At 44.0% G+C, this 26,434-nt stretch overlaps 2 protein-coding genes across 4 annotated transcripts; one reads left to right on the top strand and one right to left on the bottom strand.

Annotated features, from left to right (window-relative positions):
• The first annotated feature begins 2,876 nt into the window (after nucleotides 1-2,876).
• Nucleotides 2,877-12,454, top strand: DENND10 (DENN domain containing 10). Of its 3 annotated transcripts, none has more exons than XM_021529266.3 (9): nucleotides 2,878-3,005; nucleotides 3,473-3,669; nucleotides 4,773-4,852; nucleotides 6,351-6,499; nucleotides 6,683-6,794; nucleotides 7,177-7,277; nucleotides 8,355-8,462; nucleotides 9,032-9,126; nucleotides 9,759-12,454. In XM_021529266.3, the coding sequence occupies exons 1-9, from the start codon at nucleotides 2,960-2,962 to the stop codon at nucleotides 9,933-9,935; spliced, it is 1,065 nt and encodes a 354-aa protein (XP_021384941.1). In that variant the 5' UTR covers nucleotides 2,878-2,959; the 3' UTR covers nucleotides 9,936-12,454. The 3 variants fall into 3 exon arrangements, with proteins under 3 accessions (XP_021384940.1, XP_021384941.1, XP_021384942.1); XM_021529267.3 differs by lacking the exons at nucleotides 9,032-9,126; nucleotides 9,759-12,454 and adding exons at nucleotides 8,567-8,602; nucleotides 8,687-9,006; XM_021529265.3 differs by lacking the exons at nucleotides 9,032-9,126; nucleotides 9,759-12,454 and adding an exon at nucleotides 8,567-9,006 and having other exon boundaries at nucleotides 2,877-3,005.
• Nucleotides 12,455-16,027: 3,573 nt separating this feature from the next.
• SFXN4 (sideroflexin 4) lies at nucleotides 16,028-25,969 on the bottom strand. The gene is made up of 14 exons (XM_021529269.2): nucleotides 25,853-25,969; nucleotides 25,707-25,772; nucleotides 24,959-25,033; nucleotides 24,585-24,611; nucleotides 24,438-24,492; nucleotides 23,668-23,693; nucleotides 22,186-22,236; nucleotides 22,035-22,100; nucleotides 21,853-21,921; nucleotides 20,536-20,626; nucleotides 19,249-19,364; nucleotides 18,466-18,551; nucleotides 17,265-17,379; nucleotides 16,028-16,411 (listed from the first exon to the last, which is right to left on the bottom strand). The coding sequence occupies exons 1-14, from the start codon at nucleotides 25,889-25,891 to the stop codon at nucleotides 16,334-16,336; spliced, it is 960 nt and encodes a 319-aa protein (XP_021384944.2). The 5' UTR covers nucleotides 25,892-25,969; the 3' UTR covers nucleotides 16,028-16,333.
• Nucleotides 25,970-26,434: the final 465 nt, after the last annotated feature.

Below are 26,434 nucleotides of genomic sequence, written 5' to 3' on the forward strand. Positions count from 1 at the left end.
CCACGGGGCACTGGGACCGGGACCGGAAGCGGATCCACGGGGCACTGGGATCGGGACCGGATCCACGGGGCACTGGGACCGGCACCGGCACCGGGTCCACGGGGCACTGGGATCGGGGCCGGCACCGGATCCACGGGGCACTGGGATCGGGACCGGGAGCGGATCCACGGGGCACTGGGATCGGGGTCGGGAGCGGATCCACGGGGCACTGGGATCGGGACCGGGAGCGGATCCACGGGGCACTGGGATCGGGACCGGGAGGGGAGCGGGACAAGGACCGGATCCACGGGGCACTGGGATCGGGACCGGGACAAGGAGCGTATCCATGGGGCACTGGGATCGGGACCGGGAGGAGAACGGGACCGGGACGGGAGCGGATTGACGGGGCACTGGGATCGGGACCGGGAGGAGACCGGGACCGGGAGCGGATCCACGGGGCACTGGGATCGGGACCGGGACCGAAACCACGGGGCACTGGGATCGGGACCGGGAGCGGATCCACGGGGCATTGGGATGGGGAGCAGATCGACAGGGCATTGGAATCGGGACCGGGAGGGGATCCTCTGGGGGATTCCTCTGGGGGAATCGCGGGAGAAGCGGGAGGGGGATTGGGACCAGGAGCCTGAAGGGATGGTGAGATGGGGTCCTGGGGAGATCGGGGCCGGGAGGGGAGCGCGGGGCCAGCTCCACTAAGCTCTTTGTCCGAACGAGCCTTAAACGATGCCGGGGGCACAGGGTTTTGCCGAGTGGCGCTGGGCCCCTGTGAGTCGTTCTCAAGTCTCGCACGTTCTGTTATTATCATTGTTCTTATTGTTCGATTTCTTATTCCATTGCTGGTTCTAGTAAATTGTTCTTTGTCCAACCCGTGATCTTTACCTTTTTGTACTTTAAATTCTCCATCCTATCACAGGGGGAGGTGAGGGGGACGTGACCGAGTGGTGCATGGTCTGGGGTGTTTCAGTGGGAACACTAAATTGGGGAATTCTGTTCCTAAACCATGACAGACCAGTATTGCAGTATGGTCTGCATGAAGTAGAGTCATCACTAAGGTATTTATAGCGCTGAACAAGTGCTTTTCTTGCATTCATAAAATTAATTTAAAAGTCTGTTGGGTGACTGACTGCCTGAGGTCGGGGTAGCAGCTGTGCCCATGTCACCAGAGCCAGTGACTGTCCTTGCAGCCTTCTCATGGGGGCAGCTGTGCACTCATGGGGACTGCAGGTGTCCTGCCTGGTATTTATCGCTGGATTTCCTATTGGGCAGCCCACTCCATGTTTTTGGATCTCTAAAAGCCCTCCAGGCTGGGATCATGACAATTTTGTATCTGTCTTGTCACTTCCTACGTGGTAGTTGAGTAATGTGTGTATTTGAGGACTTCATGAAAATCACATGGCAAGTTGCCCTTTAGTGTGTTCCCTAGCCATGCTGGGACAGGCCTGGCTTCTCCCAGAACTTCACCTGTTTTTTTAGCAGCTTCTGATGATCCTCTGGTTATCCCAGTTATTTCAGAAGTTTCTTCTCTCTAGTCAGTACCATGGTATTCCTAGAACCATTTACGTTGGAAAAGACCCTTAGGATCATGGAGTCCAATGTTCAGGTGCCACTATTCATCCAAACTTGCAAATGAGATCCTTACATCCTTACATTTCCAATAAACTTGCTGATGCATGGAGTTACTCAGAAATAGTTGTTCTACTTCCATGACTGTTCCTCATGCCACTCAGTCCCCACTTGGGGACAAGCCAGCCTTTATGCATGCTGTGTAGAAACACAGGGATGTCTGTGTTTTGGGTTACTCAGAGTCCAGCTCCTGGCTGTGACTTCAGGAGGTGGTTGTCAGCAGGACCACCCTCCTTTTATGTAACATTTCACATGAACTGTGAGAGCTGCGGAGATGATGATGGCACTGGAGCTCTTCACTTTTGGGGAAAGGCTGAGGGAGCTGGGCCTGTTCAGCCTGGAGAGGAGACACGGATCTCATCCATGTCTGTCACTCTCTGAAGGGAGCTGTCAGATGGACCAGACTGCTCCGTGGTGTCCAGCAACAGGACAAGAGGCAACAGGCAGAAACACACGGAATTCCACCTGAATACGAGGAAGAACTTCTGTATTGTGCAGCGATCACACACCGGGACACTGCCCACGGAAGGTTTGGAGTCTCCCTGACTGGAGATGTCCAGAAGCCGTCTGGACACGCTGCCGGGTGCCGCGCTCTGGGGACCTGCTTCAGCACCGGCCGAGCGCCATGGTCCCTCCCAAGCTATCCTGGCATTCTGTGACGCAGACAACAAAAAAGACACATTTTTCCCAGTCCCGTTTTCCCCCCGGTTCCCGCTGGAGAACGGGCGGGCGGGTCGCAGAGGGGGAAGCCGCAGGCAGCGGGAGCGCTCAGTAAATGGCGGGGGGGCGGGCGGAGCGGGGCTGGGCCGGGCCGGGCCGGGTGGGCGGAGCGGGACCGTGAGGGGAGAGCGGGACCGTGAGGGGAGAGCGGGACCGTGAGGGGAGAGCGGGACAGTGAGGGGAGAGCGGGGCCGTGAGGGCGGAGCGGGGCCGTGAGGGAGGAGCGGGGCCGGGCGGGCAGAGCGGGGCCGTGACGGTGGAGCGGGACCGTGAGGGCGGAGCGGGGCCGGGCGGGCAGAGCGGGGCCGTGAGGGGAGAGCGGGACCGTAAGGGCGGAGCGGGGCCGTGAGGGGAGAGCGGGACCGTGAGGGCGGAGCGGGGCCGTGAGGGGAGAGCGGGACCGTGAGGGCGGAGCGGGGCCGTGAGGGGAGAGCGGGGCCGTGAGGGGAGAGCGGGACAGTGAGGGGAGAGCGGGGCCGTGAGGGCGGAGCGGGACCGTGAGGGCGGAGCGGGGCCGTGAGGGCGGAGCGGGGCCGTGAGGGCGGAGCGGGACCGTGAGGGCGGAGCGGGACCGTGAGGGCGGAGCGGGGCCGGGCGGGCGGAAGGCGGCGGAGCGAAGATGGCAGAGCCGGAGGCGCAGCTGCTGCGGGCCGTGGGGCTGATCGGTGAGGGCCGGGGGAGCCGGGACGGGGCGGTGCCGGTGCCGGTACCGGGGCTCACCGCGCTGAGGCCGCGGGCCCCGGGGGTGCCGGCTCTGCCTGTTGCAGAGCTAAGCCGTGCACAACTCGGCCGAAGTGTCTGAAATTCGCGGCTTCCGAGGTTTGTGTTGCGAAATCAGAAAAAGGGAAAATCATAAATGAGCTGGTCCGGGTGCTTTTTCCTCCACACCGTGCTCATTTGAATGTGCATTCAAACTTGGTGCTTCTCTGACCTCGTGAAGCAGGTCAAGAATGGAGATTTATTAATATTTAAAAATAAAACCAAGGCTTGAACCATAGTGGCAGAACTGGATGTCTAGGGTCAGGGTAAGGTGGAATTTTGATCTGATTCCAGGAAACAAACCTGATTAACCCATCAATTTACTTCCTTGCTGCTGTTTGGCATTCTCACAGTGAACATCTTTCCACCATAGAAAAAGACACCAACGGAGATGCTTTGTGGGTTTGGTGTTATCCGTCCGTAACAGCGGAACTGAGGACACTGCTACTGCGAAAGTGCTGCCTTACAGATGAAAACAAACTGCTCCACACGTTTGTGTTTGGCCAGTACAAAAGGTCTTGGTTCTACATCACAACGGTAGAAGTCCAAGATTCTCCAGCCTTGAAGAAGGTATGGCTTGGCGGGGTTTTTCAGTAGAATGCAGGGAGGGCTTCCGCAGAGCTTCCTCTGTGGGTTAAGCAGTGTTTTCCCATGGAGAGAAATGCAAAAGGATTCAAGGTGTTGTGTGCTTCACAGATGCAGCTCTGTCCAGGTGCCCAGCCAGTCTGCATTTCATTTGTCACCAAGACATGGAATTGCAGAATGATTGAGATATTCCTTACTCAATTCTTTGTGTTAGCATACAAATACTATTTCATGCTGCTGTTTTTTAGTTAATATGCATTTCAAGTTCAGCATGTTTTTTGTCTCTGTGAAGTTTGTTTCAGTGTCCAGAATCCTGTTCCTATAGAACCTGCTGCCTTTTTTTCCCCAAAAGATTGAGTTATGTAGGTACTTTCTTTTCCACTGTGTTGATTACTGGAAGATAGCAAATATAGTTGTATCTTCTGTCTTTTCCCTGTTATAGAAATCATTAAACTGCTGGTTAAGTCTGTTCAACTTTTCATGCTATGTTGTTAAGTATAAAGATAATGTATGTTGTTAAGTATAAAGATAATGTGGTAATTTTGTATGCCCAAAACAGAATGTTGCTTGCCTTTCCTCACTCCAAGTTTATATTTGCTATGAAGTAAAACAAAATTAAATGTCACAGGGCTGTCTTCAGTAGGTGCAGTGGGAGATGCTATTTCAGGAGGACATGTGAGCCTGGTCATTGTCTGCAGACTTTCAGTCTTGTACTGTCCCAGCCCACAATCATTTTCTTGAGGAAGTTAGAGCTATCTGTGTATTTTTTCCAGTCTCTTTCTAAATATGTTGATGCTGTCTGCCTTCACAGCCTCCTTTGGCAACAAATGCTGGAAGTTTCCTCCCTGCTATGGGGAAGGAAAATGCCTTTCTGTTTTTTGATAACCTCATGAGATAAGAGGAAAGCAACTCTTGTGTGTAGGTTAAGCAAAAGATAGTCTGTTCTAGAGCTGAGTCACATCAGAAGTCCTCTGTCCAGGCCATTCCTGCAGCTGGGAGGTTGGAGCCCTGACAGTGAAGTGACCAAGACTGTTTGTGTGGGGTCATTAACTGAGCTCTGTGTGTTCCTGTGTCTGTGTCATGTGCAGGTGACCCACTTCTCCATTGTCCTGACAGCCAAAGACTTCAACCCAGAGAAGTATGCAGCCTTCACCAGGATCCTCTGCAGGTCTGTCTAAAAGCTGGCCTGAGGTTCTGCCATGTGCATGCTTAGATCTTGCCAAAGCAAAAGGTTCAATTCATTGTGTTGCATTTGTTCAAACAAATTTCTGGAAACTCAGTCCTACAAAGGAAATCAAGTGATAAAAATCCTTGATTTGAGCTTGTCAGAAGTTGTTGGGTGAATGTCAGATGTTCATTGGGTTTTAATCTGTGTCTTCTCCAGACACACACCACCACCACCCTCACACTCATTTTCTCTGAAAATATATTTTTAAAAAGTGTAAATATTTGGGAAGATGTCAGTGCTGGACTTAAAGATCACCATGTATATGATGAATGACTTTTGTCCCTCCACAACATCTTTGTAAATGCTGCTTGCAGCTCCTCTGAGCTAAGCACAGCATCCAGGAATGGTTTTGCTTTTCCTATAGGGAAGTGAGAGCCCTCTTCCAGCCAAAAAACATCTTCTCATTTCCTTATCCTGTTTACTCCCTTCCCTTCATTTCCCCATTCTCATGCTCTCTGCTTCTTATTTTGCTTTTCCTTCAGTTTCCAAATTAGTTCAGTCCCAGTTCTTGATACCAAGAGGATTCCCTGGGATTTTGCAGCTAATTGGATGCAATTGTGAGGTTAATGTGCTCCTGGGACTTACTATATATAATGCAGACTTGAAAATGTTTTCAGACTTAGCAGTTCTGCAGGGTACTGAAAAACTGAGATGTGTTCTTTTTTGGTGATACATTAAATAGTTAGATTCGCTGTGGATCACATTTCTGCTGACTTACCAGCTAATACTTCCTTTCAAATCCAGAATAGATTCTTCTAAGCTTGATAATAATTGAGTTTCAAATGTGATGTAGTTTTGTGCTATAGCTGCCATGGAAAATGTGTAGTTGACAGCCTCAGTGCTATTCCTGAAATATCTTAAACTGCAAAAGAGGTTACAGTGTCTCTCTGCTTCCTGGGAGACAGCTGACAGTGCATGTGTTCTCTCAGGGTGTGCTTCCTCTGTGTCATTTTGGGGTTTCATTGAGTATCAAGGACTTGTTTATATTTTTCTTTCATCATTTAGTAAAGAGTACAGAAGAATGGCAAAAGATACTTGGATAAAAAAATAAAAGCTACCTAGTCATAGTCTGCATGTAATAACTGGAGTTACTGTGGTAGCTGCTTTTTCATTAAACAATCACCTTCCAAGTCTACAAAGAATCCTTTGTCTGGACACCTACCTACACCTTTGGGGTGTGTTTCTACCTTAGTCCATGTTGGTTCATTCATAAAATAGAAAGCTGAAATAAAAATAGAGGGCTATTTTAAATTCTAAAAGACAGATGTGTTTGTGTGCATGTTGGAAGACTTCTAGTTTAGTATTTAAAACCTCAGCCATGTGTCCAGAATAGGAATTAATGCCAACAATATTGCTATTTTTAATTTTTTACTTTTCATATATATATATAGGTGCACTGATTGCAGTTAAAATACCAGACTTTCTCCTTTTCACACAGAATCTACCTGAAGCATGGAAGTCCAGTTAAAATGATGGAGAGTTACATTGCAGTCCTCACAAAGGGCATCTGCCAAAGTGAAGAAAATGGATCCTTCCTCAGCAAGGACTTTGATGCTCGGAAGGCTTACCTAGCTGGCTCCATCAAAGGTTAATCTCTACCAGAGATTATTCTGATTTCCTTCTTACAGCCTAAAATGAAATCTTGTTTTCATGTATGCTTCAAGTAAATTGTGCTGATACTGTTACCTGTGCTGTTATTATTAGGTTTCTTCAAAAAATGATACTATCAGCATATATATCTTCTATAAAATTATTCCCTCTTTTTTCTAGATATAGTGTCTCAGTTTGGAATGGAAACAGTTATTTTATATACTGCACTGATGTTAAAGAAGAGAATTGTAGTGTACCATCCTAGAATAGAAGCTATCCAGGAATTTACCAGGTACTTTATCAATTCCTTCCTTCCCACCCACTCACCCCCAGAAGTCAAACAAATTTTGAACCTTCATTGAGAAAAAAAACTGTATTTTAAGGGGAAAAAATCCATCTTAAACCTGTTTATAGAAATTCTGCTAAATCCCTCTTAAGGTTTACCTGTACATTGCTCAACTCAGACAAATTTAATGGAAGAATGAGCGATAAACTCTGTTTTCAATGATAGTAGAAATTTCTACAACTCATATATAAATATATATATATACCCCCCCCTCAAATGGTGCCTAGTCATTATTGTTCTTTTTCATAGCATGCAGATTTTACTGTGAAGCTTTAGTTAGTGTTAGTAAAAATCTACTGTGTCTCAAGTTGCACTCTAATCTCCGTAGGACTTTGCCTGCTTTAGTGTGGCATCGACAAGACTGGTCAATTCTTCATTCATATGTGCATCTAAATGAGGAGGAACTGGAAGCCTTAAAAGCCTGCACAGGTAGTGATAATTTATTCATCAAAAAAACCAGGAAACTTCAATTTCAGCTTCTGTTGCTGCAAAGTTTTGCAACAAGGAACTTTGGAGGGAAAAAAAGGTTATTTTGCTATTAATGCTGTTGATTAAAGTTAAACATAATTTTCCTTGGAAAAAGTAAATCAACTAAACAAGTATGTGGGATGATAATCTGGTGGCTTTGGGTGGATTCACATCAGTCTATCCCTAATCACAGATGCAAAGCAGCCTTGAGACTTTTTTGGTGCTTTGATTGGAGGGATTGAAAGTCTTCTGTTGTTGAAGGCTTCCTAACCAGCTCACTTAGATAAGCTACACTTTTTTCCCAGCACACATCACTAGTAATGGAATGAGTTTTTTTGAATTCCTAACTCTGAAGTCCCAGACTTCTGTTTTGATGTCAGTGAAGTCTGAGGCTCCTAATCGCAGGTAAACTTTACCTGTAGGAGTTTGGTCTGTGGCACAGTGCTGTGTGTGCATAGTGCTTAATGCATAATCCAGGAACAGGCCCTTGCTTTATGCAGAGGTTGCTGTGACACATCATGTGGCTATTAAGAGGCTTCTTTATGTATGAGCAAGAAGACTACTCATCTTCAACATTTCTACAGCTCACTAAGCATCTTCCACAGAGAAAACCCTCCAGGTTTGCTCATCTGACATGCTATAAATAAGCAAATCTGATGGGTTTATTCCTCTGTTCCAGTCTAATACTGACTTCATGACAAGAAGTTCCAGAGTGGAGATTTTTTGTAATGGGAAAGTTACAAATGAGTAATTTTAGTAAGAAGGGAGGAAGAGAGGTTAAAATTTCAGATTGGTAACTTGGTGATATTGCTGTAGTGTTAGCAGTTAATCCATGCTCAAGGCAGTTTTAGAAGTTGATTTTTAAGCTCCTTGGAAATGAAGCATCTGCTGAACACTTGTGGAATGACTGATAATATCAAGAGAGCAGCCTCTTGGGTCCAATGGGTATTGTGTCAGATACTTTTAGAACAGACTTTAAGACTGTGATTTTTGATTTTATTTCTGAAGATCCTAATCTTGCTCAATTCCATGCTCTAGGTTACATTGCTGGATTTACAGACTCTGAAGTGAGCAGTAGATCAGACCTCTATGATGTCTATGTGAATTTGGCAGACAGTGAGATTACAGTTTCACCTGTAGTAAAAGGTTGGTTGCTCTTTATATTTTGGATTTAGAGGCAGTTTATTCCAGAGTTGACCGTAATTGCTCAACCTTGCTGTAGATCAAGCAATCTTCCTTCTTTCATCCAGGTTTTGAAAAGTCAATATTTGAAAAGTCAATTATCAGTAAGTTTCTGTCTTCGTTTTATTGCCACCCTGGAAGACTGGTTAAAGTAGGAATTTGGAAAGATGTCCTTTGTTTTCCAACAGATGCACAGTTGAGATTTCATGACATCCATGTTAGACGTGGAAGAGACTTTCAGCTGAATGGAGAGATATTACATGAGTTTTTAGAAAAATGTGGCACTAAATACCTGAAGACTGGGGATTATTTGAAAGAAAACCTTGTATGTTGCTTATCATCTTGCTGCTCCTAATCACTGCTTTGTGCCAATTCAGAGGTTTGGCTGTTGATACAAGGTTATTGCCTTTACTTACAGATTTCAAATGGCAGTCATGAAAAGATTCCTCAGTTTGGTGTGTTAATCATATGCATTTCTAGGCATCACAAACAAGGTGATTTTATGTGTAATGTTTTGCTTTTTTCTTACACAGAGGCAATGACAATGGGAAAACTTCACAAAGAAATTGGACAACTAATTGTTCAATCTGCAGAAGATCCAGATAAATCAGACAGCCAAGTCATTAAGGTTAATATTATTTTTAAATCTAATTAACTACTATTGCTAAATCTTGGCAGAAGGAGGGAATAGGAGGAAGAGTGGCACTGAGAATCAGTCTCTTCTACCTTCTGCTTTTTTACAGATGAGTATTTCTATTCATCATGCAGGTTTTTAAGGGTAACTTACCTCTTGGCTAACTACATTGCTGAAGAAAGTTCAGAAATTCTGTTGATTGTAAGACTGCTTTCCCAGTTTTATTCCACAAGGCATGGATTTTGCTCAATGCTTTGTCCATATTATTGGCAATACCTTGAAAAGGTCCTGCTAAATATGGCTTCTTAGCTATAAAACCTGATTTTTATGATGATGGCATTTTATCATTCTGTCCCCCATTTAATATTAGACATTTCATGATTGAGTGACTTAGTCACAGAGCTCAGTAAGGTCAGGAGAGGAGTGGTTGTGCTTTCTTTACCCAATATGGTACAAAAGCAGGCTGAAGAACTGTTACAAGTGGGGTCTTTATTTTAAATGAGCTATTTATTTATCATTGTTTCCTTTTTTTGTTCAGTATTGATTGTTTTTTTTTGTAAGTGTATGTGAAGACCTTTTAATACCTAATACTATATTAATGGTTGCTTGTTTTTCTGTTCCTTAAGGACATTTCTCTGAAGACAAAAGAAATCTTGGCTATGTTAGCCTCACTTACTGAAGTTTCTGATGGCAATGAAAAACCAACCCTTAATGCTGAGGCCCTGAAACAAAAGCGATTTCCACCAGCCACAGAAAACTTCCTTTTTCATTTAGCAGCTGCTGAACAAATGCTCAAAATCTGATTTTGATGCACTGCTGTGTTACGGACCAATTCTGAAAAAGCTGTCTGTGCCATCCAGATAGGTATACCTGGTATTTTACATGAAAAACTAAAGGTATGAGTCAATGTCCTAGTTACCATGATGTAATGCAGAATATTGGAGCTTGACTGGGAACAGATGGAGACATATTTGGGAATATTCCTGGTGTCATTATCTCCCCCCAACTCTAATTGTGTACCTCTAGCTCCTGTATTTCACACCACAAAGTGAGTGGATATACAAGTAGCACAGGCCAGTGTGTCCAGGCTGTGGCAGACATCAGTGTAGTGGCTGTTTGCCCTGCACATTCCAGAGGCTGGACAGCTCTGCCTTGTCTGCCTGGGGTCTGGAACATGGCTGCAGCACAGCTGGGATGTGCTGATCTCTGCACAGGGACACCCTGAACATGCAGCTGCTCTGAGTGCTCCTTCTGGGTTTCCAGGGATGTCAGCCTGTCAGATGCTGCTCTTGCTCTGGACTGCCTGATACCTGGAAATCCCAAATAGAATGGACAAGTTCTCTCTTTCTACTTGAAAGTGTCTAGGTGTGAATAAAGGATATCTGGGAAAATCTGATGTGGTAGCCTTAGTATGAAAAGGAAGGGATATTTTGAAGCTCAGGTGTGAGTTGAGCACCTCTTTTGGACTCTTGCCTTAGAAATTTTCCCCCTTTCACTCCATCCCGTGCCTCTGGTGGAGGGATAAGATACAGGAATACTGTGCTTGGAGTGGGGCTTCCTGGGGGGGTCATGGACAAGTGCTGCCTTACAGCTGGAGTCATTTGAGGAGTTGTTGGGGCTCTCAGCTCAGAAGAGAGCTGGCCATTCATTCCTGATCCACGTGAGAGAAAGTCAGATGAGTCAAAGCCTTATCCACCAGCAATGCTCAAATGGCCAGGTGCCACAGGGAGAGCAGCAGCTTCTTGAATGACTGGAGCTGTAACACAGGTACTGTCTGATGGCGTTGTGTAAATAAAATCTAGATGGAGACTTCTGCAGTCATAGTGAAAACTGGGAAAGAGTTTAGAGAAAATTAAAATTTGCCTACTTGTTTGGTTGCACAGCCATAACTGAAGTGGTTATTTTTGGTTGTTTGGTTTTTGGGTTTGTTGTTTTTTTTTGTTTTTTTTTGTTTTTTTTTACTGAGCAGCCTGAAAGTAACTAAGTAACTGCTTTACAATCTTCTGAGAAGAATTTAGAGTCTGTAAGGAAATGCTCTGAGCCAGTCAATCTGTATTTGTTCAGAAATGTCCACAACAAATCAGTCAATTCTGCAGTAGCACTTTGTTACAAGAAAAAATAACCTTTTTCCTGACCTTTGTACAGATAGCCTGTAGCATGTGGTTTTACATAGAGATTTTATACTTATGATTAAAACTTTAGTAACCAATATTTATATTGTTAAATAATTGGATTTTTGCTATTTTGAAACTGGTAGAGCTCATCAATAACTATGTGCAAGCAATATTGGTTGGAGAAAGAGTTGTCCTGCTATGTATGATACCTTAAGGAAATCTGTTTTACAATGTGATTCAGGAATGTGGCATATGTGTATGCAATGAGTATTGTTACAGTCAGGAAATGAAAGTGCTTCAGAGCAGTCCCCTATTTTCAGGGGTGTAAAATTCTGCTTTAAACACCTAGTCTGAAGTTTAAATTCTGAACATAGTAGCATGTAATTTTAACTTCTGAGAAAAATACTGCAACTGCCTTTGTTTACCTGTAAGTGCTTTACAGCTTTTGTCCCCATTTGCCCATTAATGGTTTTTGTTAATGGTTCTTTAATATTGCTGCTTCTTTAGTATTGCTGTTTTGGGACCTATAAAACAGTTGGATTAGAAGAACTGCAAAAAATGCTGAAAATTCTATTCAGGACCTTCTTTAAAGTCCACTGAAATTGAATTCTTTCACCAAGGAAAATCTGAATCTGCTTCAGCCAGCTGTCTTAACACCACAGTGTAACTGAGAAGAAATTCCCATTGTTTCTTATTAACAAACTGCCTTAAGGCATATCTAGAGACACAACACAAAGCAGAGGAGCTCAATTGCAAACTAAACTTTGAATGCCTGTTTTGATTTCTGTTCTGTAAATGTTTCAGTTGAAAATCTTAGTGTTGTATTAGATCTCCTGATGTTTGTGCAACACAAATGAAATATGGTTTTGCACCTAAGGAACTGGGCTCATAGCATGCTTCTGCCTATTAAAAAATTCCTGAACAATCTGCCCTTTAGGTAAATTTATTTTTGAATAGTTGTGACCATGGAGTCACAGGTCTTAGCTCTTAATTTTGCAATACTGAGATTAAGCTATGGTTTGGGCTTTTGGTTGGAAATGTTCAAACACCTCTGTCCTTGCTGATTTTAGCACTGTACACGATTTATTGGCCTCCCTCAGCTTCTGTGAGTTCAAAGGATTGTCTTAATGTTCTTGTATTTTCTTGCTGACTTTTGACACTGTTTCTTTTTCAAAATGTTTAAAATAAAATTGAAAAACTTGCAAGGTCAGGACAGGAAAAAATTTTTACTTATTTCTCGCTTCCCTTTGCCCAGGATGCACACAAGCAGACTGTGGGTGCAGTTGCTCTTTTGCAGTCAGATGACATCCTTTCTTCCTCTTAGAGACAAAAGCCATTTCAAATGGAATTTTTATTCATACCTTTCCATCTTACTAACTTTCTGTTCTTGGAGAAATACAAAATGGTGAATGGTTCCTACACCATAACATCTCCATGACATTTGCAGAAATTGGAAGGTAAAGTGAGCAAGGCAGAGGCTTGGAAAGGGGAGCAGGATAAACACTCAGTCCCTGCAGTTGAGATTTTGCTGAGTAAATTGGGTTACTTGCTTTATTGCTTTCATCCCTGGGGTTTTAGTTCCTGGTAGGAGCTGCCCTGCCCTATTTCCCCGGCAGGCAAATGTGTGAAGGGGGAATGTTCAATGATGAGCAGTGTAATGCTGTTCAACCTAGAAAAACTTGACATGGGACGTGTTACAGAATCCATCTTAAACATCCTGCCTGCTTCTGCTTTTAGTCCATGACTGCTCCTGAAATGGCTACTGAGGGTTTGTTAATTGTGTGGTGCGAGATGTCAGTTGAAGCAGCTTCATTTCTAGATAAAAAACAAGCCATAAAGCTCAGTGTAGGGAGTTCCCAGCTGCCTCATAGTGCCTTTCACCCCTCCCTGGGCAGCTGGCTGGAGTCTGAGTCAGAGCATCTCTGGTCAGGGGAAGTCATTCCTTGGAGTGATGTGGGATAGGAGCAGACTCCAAAGCCTGGGCAGCAGCTCCTTCCCGAGTGACACTGTGCAGCACGTGGTGCTTGCTGTCTGACAGGGAAGGAGCTGCAGTGCAGGACTCCCTCCCTGCCTTCATCCTTCCTTCCTCCACCCCCAGCATGTGGGGAAAAAGGAAAAGCAGCAAGGCTGTGTTTCAGGCCTGGGGGTAAAGCAGGGATACAGCTCCAGCTGAGAAAGGCTTTGATCTCAGTATTTCTTCATATGGGAGTGGCTGATTTTTTTTTTACGCTACATTAAAGGGGCCTGAAAGCCTCACTGGATTTTCCTACATTTCAAGATGAAAAGCTGAGTGGGCGAGGCACAGCATCTTGTGCTGTACTAAGACTTCTGTTTTCCTTGAAGCTGAATGCTTCCATCTGTTGTCATTCACCACAACTTAAACTGGTTCCACCACTAATGCACTGTCACTTAACACAAGGGCCAGCTAAGGCAGGAGACAGACCTGCCTTGGGCTGCTGTGTTGTTAATCTATTCCACATTACAAAAGGTTCCTCTTCCTAGGTCTCTCAAACATGCTGCTTTGCTGCTTGTCCCGGTCTTGTCTCCTGACTTGTATCTCTGGGCTACAAGGGTGTCTGTTCCTGGCAGTTCTCATCTCAGGGACTGGTTCAAGGCTGAGGATGCCAGGGCCTCTTTAGCAATGTGTTTTCCCTGCCCTGATTTGGGAAGCAGCTGAGTCAGCCAGGCTGACGATTTAAATGGCAGGCACCTGCCCTCCTCTTCTGGAAAATTCTGGTTAGGGCAATAGGAACATTCATAAGAATGGAGGAAAGGGGTATTTTAATAATCCTGAGGGAGCTGCGTTTAATATGGCAAATTTCAGCTCAAGTATTCAGTAAGGAGCTGGTGGAGTTTGAGAAGGGGCAGCTGTAATAACAGACACTATTACCAGACCTGTTCCAGAAGCCTTACTCATGGAGTTGTAATGACATCAATTTGCTTAAAACACCCGAGTGTGTTGCCAGTGAATTTATAGCTTGTCTAGTTACCATGACGATCCAAAGTTCACCAACATATTCTCTTCTATTTGTTGGCTTTGCTCTACTCTTAGGTTTTTGGGTTTTTTGCTTGTTCCCACAGTGGTTCATGTAACTGGTGTTTAATTTAGCCATTCTTAAGTTATGTTTAAAAAAGGAGTGGGGAGAGGTGCAGGTCTTCACTGTAGTGCCAGTTAGTGTTTACTGAGAGTGGAATCAGACCCCTCCTGCATCTGCCTTTGGTATGTGGCTGAAATAGGAATAGAGAAATATGGTTTAGCTAATTTAACTGCAGGATATTATCTGTGCCTTTAAAGGTTTGGAAGGAGACAAACACTTCACCCACAGAGGCAGGCTGAGGTTTGAGACTGTTCCACTTCACCCTGTGGTAGAATCATGGAATGGTTTGGGTTGGAAGGGACCCTAAAGATCATCTAGTTCTAATCTCTTGCCATGAGCAATGACACTTGGCTCAGCAGACCCTTTGGTCTGACACAGCACAATTATCTTCTTGACCCTGAAGAGATTTTACCATGTACTGAAGAACATCACCCACGGAGGCTGAGTGAGCCTGCAGAGTTCAGTAGGTGTAAACAATCCTTTCCCTTTAAAAATTCACTACAGTCCTCCAGTGGAGTAGTGCAATCTCTGCCAATTACAGACAGTATCCATATGGTCTTCCTGGAACAGCTTTACAGCGTGTTCCACTCCAGTTCCAGGTCCTTAGGATGTGCTCCTGCTCCTCTCTTGTCTTCCCTTGTCTGACCTTCCCCTCTAGTAAGTAGTTAAAGAGAGGCTTAAAAAGGCTGAACTCAAACAAAAAATTAAACTCAACCCCCAACTTCCTGCTTTTGTTCAGTGCCAAAAGCACAGCAGGAATCTCTTCTTGCAAGAGCCCAGGCCTGCTATTCTTCCTTGCTTTGCTCTATGCTGCTCTCTTCCTGTAGGATGGATTGGATTGGGCAACCATTGTTTTCCTCACACTGTGAAAAGAAATCCAATCCTCCAGCAACAGGAGAGCAGTGACCTGCATATTGTGCCCTACAGAAGATAAATTATGGCACACTTTGGAGGCTGCACTTGTGATAATCACTTTCACATAAAAAAATTTGTATTATTTAGTGCATTTCCATCCATGTCACACAGCCTTAGCAACACCTCACATAACTATAGGCAGGGGCTGTAGAAGAGGTGGCTCAAAAATCACTGAAGATGTCGCAATCACAGGGTCTCCTGTAAGCTCCTTCTGCAGCTCTTCACAGGCACCTGAGGGTCCCTGAATAATTTCATAGGATCGACAAAACGTTATCACCTCACTGATCATCATACAAAAATGATGGAATGTATCAAAAGAACATTCTTAGGATAAATATGGCCAACCCGCAAAAGTGGAATTCCTCATTGTCCATCACAAGGTCAGAAAACATGGGATCTCCTTATGGCTTCAGTCTAAAAAACCAAGTTCTAAAGCTCAAGGGCCATCAAGCCTCAAAACTTATTCAAGGATGTTTAAAAAAACAGGAATTAACTGGTAGTCAAGTTGGTCACCCATTTCCTGAACACCTTTTAAACAACTAAATTAAGCCAATATTCTATTGTCATCAGGGTTGCTTTGTCTAACATCACTTCAAGGGCTGCCACACTGACATCTCATCCTCAAAAGGAGCATTGTTAGATCACTGAAAACATCAAAGTGTTCTGAGAAGAACCAGCTAGACTACCCACAGGAGTGCTGATGTCAAAGCTTTCACCAGATGAGTTCCTGGAAAGAAGCACACCAAAAGTTGCAGCAGCAGAACAAACTTACGTACTCAACAGTCATTTAATTAAGAAATCAATCATCTGAGGAAGCACAGAACACAGGTTGTGACAAAGGCTGTATTACAGTGCTTTTCTAGCACTTCTCAGCATCAAGTGAGGTGTGTTTATGTGCCTCCAGGGAGGGGCTGGCAAAGCCACGTTGCCAAGTTCTGCCTCTTTACAGGCCACACCATTGTACACCAGATCTGGCACCTTTGCCACCACAGAACCACAATTCAGTCACAAATGCCAGTGTGCATTCAGAATTCACTTGGATCAGAGCACACATTTCTATATAAAAGCCAGGCTCTAAATTCCCCTGTTGTAGAAGAACTCTGTTTCTTCTGTAGATGACAGAATTTCTGGTTCAAGGTCTGCTCGCTTTATCTGCAATATAGGAGAAAAGGGAATTAGCACCACCGCAGCCTGGGAAGTGGATGTTAAGTTCTTGTTACTGCATTGCACTTTGCACAAATTCAAGTACAGCATTCAGTATTTAGCACTTGCTCTTTGTTTATTTGGAGATTTGAAGGATTGATTTTTTTTTTTTTTTTTATTGTTTTGGGGCTTTTTTATTTCTCCTCCAACATTTTATACATGTGCACACATATGGGAAGAAATTTTTTTTTTTTAAAATAGTGACATTATCTCTGTTCACTGTAGAATCACAGAATCATTTAGGTGTGAAGAGACCTCTTAAGATCACCAAATCCAGCTGTAAATATATATGGGTGACAGATAGGAGAACCTCTGCTTTGGGCTGAGCCATTGGGAAGCCTAAAGGGCATCAATCAGCCTTAATCTCAGTACAAAATTCCTCAAAAGTCCCCTCATTTATGTTCAGTTTGCTTTGTTGTAATAAGAGATTAAAAAATCTTAAAAAAAAACAAAACTAAAATGACAGTAAGTTTAAACAAATAAAATAAACCACTGAATATTGCAAGAGTTAGTTCTCCTGACCTTGCTTGCTTCAGACTGTTGTGAAAATCTGTTAAATCTACATTGAAAAGGGTACATATAAATAATACACAATACAATTCAGACCTCAAAAGTCCTATGAGCCTCTCCCTGGTACATGGGCCTTCACAAGAAGCCTCTCTGCTGCCTCATTTTAGATGTACCACGTTAATCCTGTTGACTTTTTTTTTTTTATATGTGGCCTTCAGCCTGCTGGCCATAGTTCTGAAAGGCTGATTTAATGTCACAATAATCTTAAATCAATTCCTGTGAAAGGACTTACCTCGCCACACTGTGGGAACATACTAAAGGAGACTGGCAGCATCCCTGCGAGGACTGACATAATCACAAACATCCTCACGGGACCCAAAGCACGAGGATTTTTAACAAATCTTGCTCTGTCCAAGACATTGAAAAAAAGTACGTCAGTATATTGAAAAATAACCTGACAGTGACACAAAGAGCATTAGCTACTATTTTACTGAAATTAGTAATAATCTAGGCTTATGTTTCCTAAAGATGTTTCCTTACTTCATTTCCTATGTTCTTACTCTCAACTTTCTGTGCTTCCCCTTTGTTTTGTGCTTGCCTGCAGCATTTTCCAAGCTCAGACTGTCAAGATTAAGAAAAAAAGCAGCAAGATCAAAGTGACAAAAGGAGAGAAAGTACATTAGTGCTTTAAAGTGTCTCAGTCCCTTCTTTTAAGATTTTTCCTGCCTCACCCTCTTTCTTTACACATTTAGTTCCTGTGGCAGCCCTATTTTGCCTTGTGCAAAAATTTATTACTCGACATATATATTTAAAATTTTATTTTACATCCGCATTTGCCTCCTGGTAATAGGAGTCCCTTAAGCTGATCGGGAATCAATTTAGGCAATATCAAATCACCTGACAGAGATGATCCCTACCTGTACTATTTACATGACAAAAGATCATGACCAAAAGTTCAGGGCAGGCTAAGAACCCTCTCACAAAGCATACAATGCATTCTCCATAGGATACAGGGACTTAAAACGTTGAAAAGCAAGAACATGTTTTACAACAGGTGGAAAACTATTTGGAAGTAGGGATCCAGCTTTAATTGCAAATTCAAGTGCCACATTACCTCTTCAAAAATACAAAATCAAGCTAAGTGTTGTGAACAACCTCAATACATTGAAACTCAAATCTTAAGTTAGGGAACTGGAGGTAGGTAGGTGCTAGAAAAGAATCTGTCAGGAGAGCACAAACATGTTTCCTGCATGTGAGCAGAGAGGAAAACCTCATTCCTACAAACCTTGGAGCATAGGTTCAGACATAACCAGATTCCCTTAATCATCTCAAAGAATCACAGCAGCTGAACAGCAGCAACTTCCCACATCATCACTTCCACCACGGCAAGCAATACTGCAAACCCAAGGAAAAACCTGGCAAATGGTACCAGGCAGACTGAAACCCAGAGTACCACTGCCCAGGCACCCCCAGCCCCTTGCAGTGCCTCTCACCTCTGCACACAGTACATGAGCACTTCTGGCAGGAAGAACGTTGTCCCAAACAAGACTGCTCTAGACATTGCTGTTTCCATAACGGCCTTCAGGGAGAGAGCAAAACAAGTGGTGTCAAAAGAGTGCTCTGGACAGCTTCAAACATTGCCTGCTTCCCTGAGTGCTTTTTTGTCTTACACTCTGGAGTTTAAAGCAACAGGTTAATGAGGGATAATGAGGAATTCTTTCTTAAATGGAAATTAACAGGCAAATACTCTGCTTATGACTGAGAAAGTCCTTACAAGGCAGGTGAAACTACTGATGAGATTCCCTGCTAAGACTTCCTTTTTAAAGTTGTCAGTTTTAAAGCTGAACTTCATGCAATTGGTTATACCTTCTGGGCATCCTAACTACCCTGTGTTAAATCTGAAGCTCTCTCTCCAGCTGTCACCAAATCCTTATGCCCATGCAGTTGTTTCCACAACACAGGGCTTTTCTCTGAGGTGTCCCATCAGAAGATCCAAGAGTCTTATCTCCTTCTGGAGGTGACCAGAGAAAACAGAAGTGTCTGTGTCAGTGTCTCTGGTCCTCGGTATATTGGTCTGGGGAGGCAGCCAACCCTTGATGACACTGAACATGTGGAACCTGGTTCCAGAGATATAATCCAAGCCTGCCCAAAGATTCAGCACCTGGTGTGGGATTCCTTATTCAATATATCCAACCCTAGCTACTCTCTCAGCATCACATTCTGCTCTTAGCAGGGAATGAAAGGCAATCAAAAAAGTCCTCCACCCCCTCACCTACCTTCTCACCAGCCTTCTTAGACACTCCTATAACCTTGCCATTCCTGTCCATCACTTCTATCCCATTCTCAAATTCCGGGCTTCTCACCACTGCCACAGTAAATGCACTTGTCAAACCTGCAGGGTTAAAGGGGATTTTGCTTTAGTAAATCCCAAAGGATTGCCTCAGCAGTAACATTCGTAAGGATGTGCATTTTACGTTTCCAGTTCAACAGTTCACATCTGAATAACCCGACACCTTAAAAAAAACACTCCCCAATGAAAATCTACTCTGAATCTTTATTTCAGAAGCTTAAGAGACACTGCAAGTCCTAAAAGATGCTTTGTCATTATGGATTCAGAGCTTTAAAATAAATTCCATCCAGCTCAAACCATGAGTACTTTCTATTAACAGAAAGTAGAGGGATTTCTGTTGTGGTTAGGTTTTGTCCTGCTCAGCATAAAGTCCAGCACAGAAGACAAAGTCCTGAAAGGAACAGTTTCAGAAAAGGTTGCATCCTGCTTTGAAAGGAAGGGCATAGATTGTCAATCTGACCTTGCTTGAAAGAAGAGATTGCTCTTTTTATTAGTTCTTGGTAGGGCTATTCAATAGACACCAGTGTACCAGAGGACACTCTGCAAATGCTGGACTTAGATTAATCAATTACCCCTAGCCTTTTCGCTACATTTAAGAAAATGGAAGCATATTTAACACCTGCTTGAAAGGAAGTAAGTCAGAAACCTCTAAAGTAAGAAAGACCTCAGAAAGATCCAAGTAGGCATCTCACATAACTCGAAAACAGAGAAAGGTCAAAAATTTCTAAAATGGCAATAGAAATCCAATTAATTACATTAAACAGTTAAACTTGTCCTTGTGCAACTTCACCATGGCAGTAGAACTGTTGCAGTAATGAACCGAGTCCCAGTTTCCTTGCAGGATTAATAACACCCTGCTGGAACAAGTCTCCCTTCCCGCACTCCCAGAGCGATGTCGCACTCTGGTGTCACGGATGTGCCACACCAGGTCAGTCAGTGCCACTGCTACTGCCCTCCTGACGTGTCCTGGTGCTTTCAGGTATGTGTACAAAGCTCACAAGAGTGCTCTGCAGCTCTGAAACTAAAAGCAGCAAGAATCCAGTGAGGTGGGGACATGCACAGAGAGAGTTGTCTCCCACGGAAAGGAGGGGCCAGCAAAGGCAGCCAGAGAAGAAACAGAGACCACACCTGTGCAAAAGCAAGAGAGCTCTACAGTCAGACAGGCAAATGGCCCTCAGGCCAGCTGCACCATGCACCGTTTGCTCCTACTCACCAAGCAGAGGAGCAGGCAGCAGCTTTCTGACAACAAGTTGCATTAATGAGCTCTTCAAAGCAAAACGATTCACGAAGGCAAGAGGGAGAGCCTAAGGCACGGAGAGGAAACAGGCCATTGAAAAAATGGGTAGTATTTCAGTGTAACAGGTTAGGAAAATCAATCTGTGACTTAGTTACCATCTATGAAATTAAACAAATGCCTTGGTTTAACATTCGAACAAAATACACGCCTTCTCTAGTTAATGAAGGTGCTTGTAATCACTTTTTTAGATAAGAATACAAAACATTGTGATAAAAAAAGCATTCAACATTATTATGTTGAGGACAGCAGCACTGTGAATACAAAGACCAAAAAAGAAAATAATTACCTCTGACTAATATTCCTTGGACATTCGTCCAACTGCATTGTGTCACACACTCTCCCCCAAACAGGAAATCTGGTTTATTTTTTTCAGCCTACTTCTATATTCCCATAAAACACTTGCAGGAAGTTTCATTTAGGAATAAATGGCCAGCTGCCCTCAGAGACTCCCTTTAAGGGACAAACGGAAGCACTCCCACGATGCCCCACAGGCAGGGCTGCCTCCCCAGACTTCTGTAAGCCCTGAGCAATCCTGGCCAGTTGTTTTGCGCTGAAGTGAGCAGAGGTGAAACTCCCTCTAACAGAAGCAAGGACAATCACATTTTTCTGCCAGAAGCTTATGAAAATCACTGCTTTGTGTGGGGTGTGAGGAGAAGCATTACAGAGACATCTACACTTGTGACAAGTGTCACGTTGATACCTGAGCTCATTCTGATGTAGCAAGCTCCAGAAACAACAAACTCCTATCCCAGCAGAGAGTACAGGGTCAGCTCCCTTCTGGAAGACTAATTTCCCTGCATCTAGTGCAGTATTCTCATGGCTATGCTGTTCCTGGGATTTCAGCAAACACTGTCCAGTGCTGCTGCTTGCAGACCTCACCATTTGTTTGGAGTTAGATCTCTTCCACAGCACCACATCAAAAATCAGCTACAACACCCCAGTGGCTCACTGTGTGTTCGTAAACACTGGCCAGTTCCTCTCACTACCTGTTTGCTAAGCTTGCAAAACAAAGAAATTGACACAAGAGGAAGCACCAGGGGAAGCCAAGCAAAATCATGGCTGACAGATGATCAGAAAGTATTCTAACTCTGAACAGTTCTGGGGCAAGATATCAGAGTAGGGCACCAGAGCACAGTCCTGAAGGATATCTGGCACTGTGGATATCCTGAAGGATATCTGGCACTTGTTCTCAGGTGAGCTTCTTAGGAAAGCAGTCATTGAGCAAATACTTACACCAACACAGGCTGAATAGGAAATGGCTCCCAAGCCAAGGAAGAGCTGCTTTTGCTGAAGTGAGTATTCCTAAGGACACAAAAAACACACTGCATAAATACATTGTAAAACATGTGCAAATCAAGTTCAAAAATGGCATCTGCACATTGAAGATGATTACAAAAATAAAAATCAACACTCACTTCAGCCTTTGGGGTGCCATTTCCATTTATCAGAGTGAATGCTGTGGTGTATGTGTGAAACACAAACTGCAGAAACAAGAGGTTGTAAGAAAAATTGAATTCAGGATTGAGACTAGAAGACCTGCAAAAGTAGAAAGAAAGAGGCAATTACCTGCCAAAAAAGAGAATGCCTTGCATGGCGCTGAACAGATGAAACGATGACCTAAGAGGAAAAATGCACAAGGAAATGAGGTCTGAAGAGTGCAGAGGTTTTTGGTGCAGGAGCACCAGAACTGCTGAGGTACCACTGGCAGCAGTGTCAAAGGCTCCAGCCAGTGCCCAAGGCCATCAGCCTTGGTTCCAGGCTGCCACATTCTCGTTAGAGGTGGCATGCTCATTTTCCTGTTCAATAGAAAGCACACAGACATGTATAAAACAGACACATAGCGGTAAAACATTGTGTCCAAGAATATTGCAGAAAGGTGCTTTCTTACCCAAAAGAGAAATGCATTTGTGCCTGTGAAACAAATAGATGCAAATAAAATAACTAAGGTAACAAAAGTCTAATTAAAGAAATGCTTGAGAAAGGATCAGATTGGTTTTGCTGGGGATATTAATACTAACTTAGATCTAACTGATCTAAGATCAAAGGTTTTAGGAGTTAATTCCCAGCTTCTTCTCAAATTCAGACAGTGAATAAGAACTTCAGCTTTAATAAACCACAACCTTTCTTGAAGTTTAAAGCTCAAGGTGTGGAAAACTTTCAAAAAACAGAGTCAATCAAGATAAGAATACAAAATATGGAATAAGAGAAAGGCTGAGAATTTCCAAAGCCTCAGAGAAGGATCAGTAATTCATTTAATATTACTGAATCAACCATTTATTATTAATGCCAGCACTGACTGTAACCACATCTAGGAGAATGCATTACACTGTAAATACCAAAAAGAAGTATTTCTATTAATTTTATTACTGCTATTAATGAATCTAACATCTATCAAGACTTTCACTGTACTTTCTAGCAGTGCCATGTAAGTTCAGGCTATAATGTCTGTATGGAATGACATACCTCAGGATGTACATTCACAGGCCAAGCCCAAACCCAAATAATCTAAATTAATAAATAAGAACATGATTACAGCTACAAATTTATGAAACAAAATGGTGCCATTTTTGAGCACAGTAACAAGTTTATTTTTATATCTTTGGTAATTTAGTGACAACATCCTTTCCTACTTGTAAATGCACCACCTACATAGGAAAAAAATCATATTCTGGGTGTGAGACACAGAACACAAGACTCCAACCTCTTCCCACTGCAATTCCAGATTTTTCAGGCTGAACAGACCAAACCCAGGCCTTGCTCTCATTGCTGAGTGATCTCACATTGCATCAGAAAATTGTCCTTCACACATGAACAATCTCTTGGAATGCTGCTGGAGAAGGGTAACTAACAGTTTTGGACTTCCAGGGAGATTCTTTAAGGGCTTGATTTTCAAGTTACTCAGCACTTCCCATAAAACAGATGTCTTTCCAACAGCTTGTGCTGAAGCTACAATAAAGCCCCAAAACTTCCATTCCCTCACTCCAACTCCTGGCTATGCAAAATGGAAGCCTTGCTGGATGCACACTGGCATCTGTCATGATTACTCACCAAGGGAAGAGTTATGGGCATGAAAGCTAAAAAGAAAGAAAACTTGATTTCAGTAAAAATAACATCTGTGAGCATAAAATCCCCCTAAACCTCCCCTGTCTATTTCCATCTCCAAGTGAAACACTGCCCACAAACCCCAGCACCACCATTAACTTCATCCCTAAGCTTTATCTCTCACTCCTGGCTTGAGAAGCCACAATCCCTGCTCAGATTTCACAGCCAAAAGAAACCCTCATGAACTCCTCTCCCCAGGGCTGCCTGGAAATGTAATAACTGAACACAAGTTCAGCTCTCTGTTCAAAAAGAGAGGTATAACAAAAGCTGCCACAGTTGTGAGTGGTCACAGGAGATAGCCTCAGTGTGGTTATCTCTGATTAACAGCCTGTGCTGCCTAAACAAACCCCAGGCACACCTGATCTGTCACCAGAATGTATATTCATCCAGCAGCCACAGCCATCAAGGGAAAAACTTAAATTACAGCAGACAGTTAAATGTGGAGGGATTTGGAAACTCATTCTGCAGCAACAAGTAGAGACTAATCAGAGTTTTTCCATCTAGATGAGCAGATTATCCCAGGGAGAAGTTCCTCAGCAGGACCATAGGAATAAATAGATAAATCTTCAACACATATATCAATGCAACTAACAAAAGAGTCTGCTTGCTTTTCTGTGTGGAGAAGAGTGTCACTGTGGTATCTCAGCAGCTGTTCACCATGAGCTATCCCCCCCCAATGCTTCAGTCACACACAAATTTCACTTAAGGGAACCTACCTGGAGGTCTAAACAAAACAGGAATTATCTTGTCTGTGTCAGGATGTACGCTGGACTTAAAAAGAAAAAAAAAAAAAGCAAATTAGAACATCTTTACCATACTTGAATAAGGAAAAAAAAAATCATCTAAATATTTTGTAAACTTACCAGGCTTAGCAAGAAGGCTTGTTTGGTCTACAACAGTTGGAAAATTAGGTTAGTAATTAAATTTCAGAAGAGGCTAGGTAAAATCTTCTTTCTAAATTTATTCTATGTCTTTTTCTAATCACTTCCTTTTCTACAAAATGTATATATTTATATATACCTTTAATTATATTCTTCCTCTAAAATTTCTCTCCATATACTCCCTGTTTAATATAAAGCATTCACATCCCACGAGCTCTGTAATAGCACCAAATCACATACTCAGGCAGAACAGGTTAATTCAAAAAAGTTAAAACTAGTAGGTATTTTAAACCATAAAACAACAATTAAATATGGCTAAACACTTATGTTAAGACTTTAACTGCAGTCCAAAATACCTGATTATTCTGTATGGGCTCACTTGGGGTCTTCTCATTGATTTGTATTAATAACCTGGTTCTTTTTATTTCATTCTGTATTTGAGAGAGAAAAAAAAAAACAAAAAAAACCCAAAAACTTCTCAGATTTCAATAATTTAAGTGCAATATACACCACAAATACAAACCTAGAAGCTAATGATGCATCTGTTCCTTGCAGTGAAAGCAAGAAGACTCCTAGACACAATGAATTCACAATCACAGGAATTTTTAAACTATTGGGATAATTCAAGTGCAGGCACAGCAGCCACGGTTGGGGCAGGGCTGCTGATATGGCTGTGCCTGGAAATATCCCTTGGTTTATGCGATCATATCTAGAAGTGCATACACGTGTGTTTCTGTTTACGGTAGAACTGCGGGATGCTTTGGGTTGGAAGGGACCTTAAATCCCACCCGGTGTCACGGCAGGGAGACCTTCAACCCAAGCCCTGTCCAGCCTCGGGCATTGCAGGATCCAGGGGCAGCCACAGCTCCTCTGTGCACCAGGGCCTCCCCCCTCACAGGGAGGAATCTCCTGAAGCCACGCAATCTAAACCTCCTCTCTGGCAGTTTAAAGCCTTTCCCTCGCTCCGTGCCTTCTCCCTGGCAGCCTTTAGGCCATGGAACACTACCGCAGCGCCACATCCCTCACGAGTTCCCTTTGCAGCAGCGGCCGCGTTTCACAGCCCGGCACGGCCGCTCGCTCATCCCGACCCTCCCCGCTACTCACGGAGGACTTGAGCAGCAGCAGCGGATCCAAGGCGTCCGCCCACACGAGAAACCTCCGGAAGAAAGACTGAGGGAGACATGTTGGAGGCGTTATTTATTCCGGCCCTTCCCTAAGCACGCCCCGAGCCGTCCCTAAGCAGTGCCCACCTGCCCCTCGGCCCTCCAGAAGCGCAGGTTGGCGTCCATGGGGCCGCGGGCCGCAAGCGCGGCCGGGCCCGCCGGGCCGCCCGCTCCGCCCGCAGCTGGGGAGGGACCCACGGGCTCTGCCGGCGGCTTCCCCGCAAGGCAAGGCCCCGCGGGCTCTGCCCTGCCCGTGGCTTCCCCGCAAGGCAAGGCCCCGCGGGCTCTGCCCTTCCCGTGGCTTCCCCGCAAGGCAGCGGCAGGAGCCGGGCCGAGCAGAAGCCGCCGCGCCCTCCGCGGGATGGCGGCGGCAGGAGGAGGCCGGGCCGCGGCAAGGTCGGGCACGGTGCGGCCGCTTTGGTGCGGCAAATAGCGGGTTAACTGGGAAAAACACGCGGTTACGTGTCACAAAACAAACCAAACACCGCGCTGAAAGGATCTGCAAGTGGAAGCCGGAGTATCAGCACCGGCACCGCTTCAGTCTCATTTTTTCATCCTTTGTTACATTGCAGCGTTGATCCCCATTATAAAGCTAACTCAGGACTCGGACACCTCAGCGGGACAGAAGAGATAAACAATGTGAAAAATGCATATTTTATTAATTTTACA

Source organism: Lonchura striata, chromosome 7 (assembly GCF_046129695.1).
Source record: "Lonchura striata isolate bLonStr1 chromosome 7, bLonStr1.mat, whole genome shotgun sequence".
NCBI lineage: Eukaryota > Metazoa > Chordata > Aves > Passeriformes > Estrildidae > Lonchura > Lonchura striata.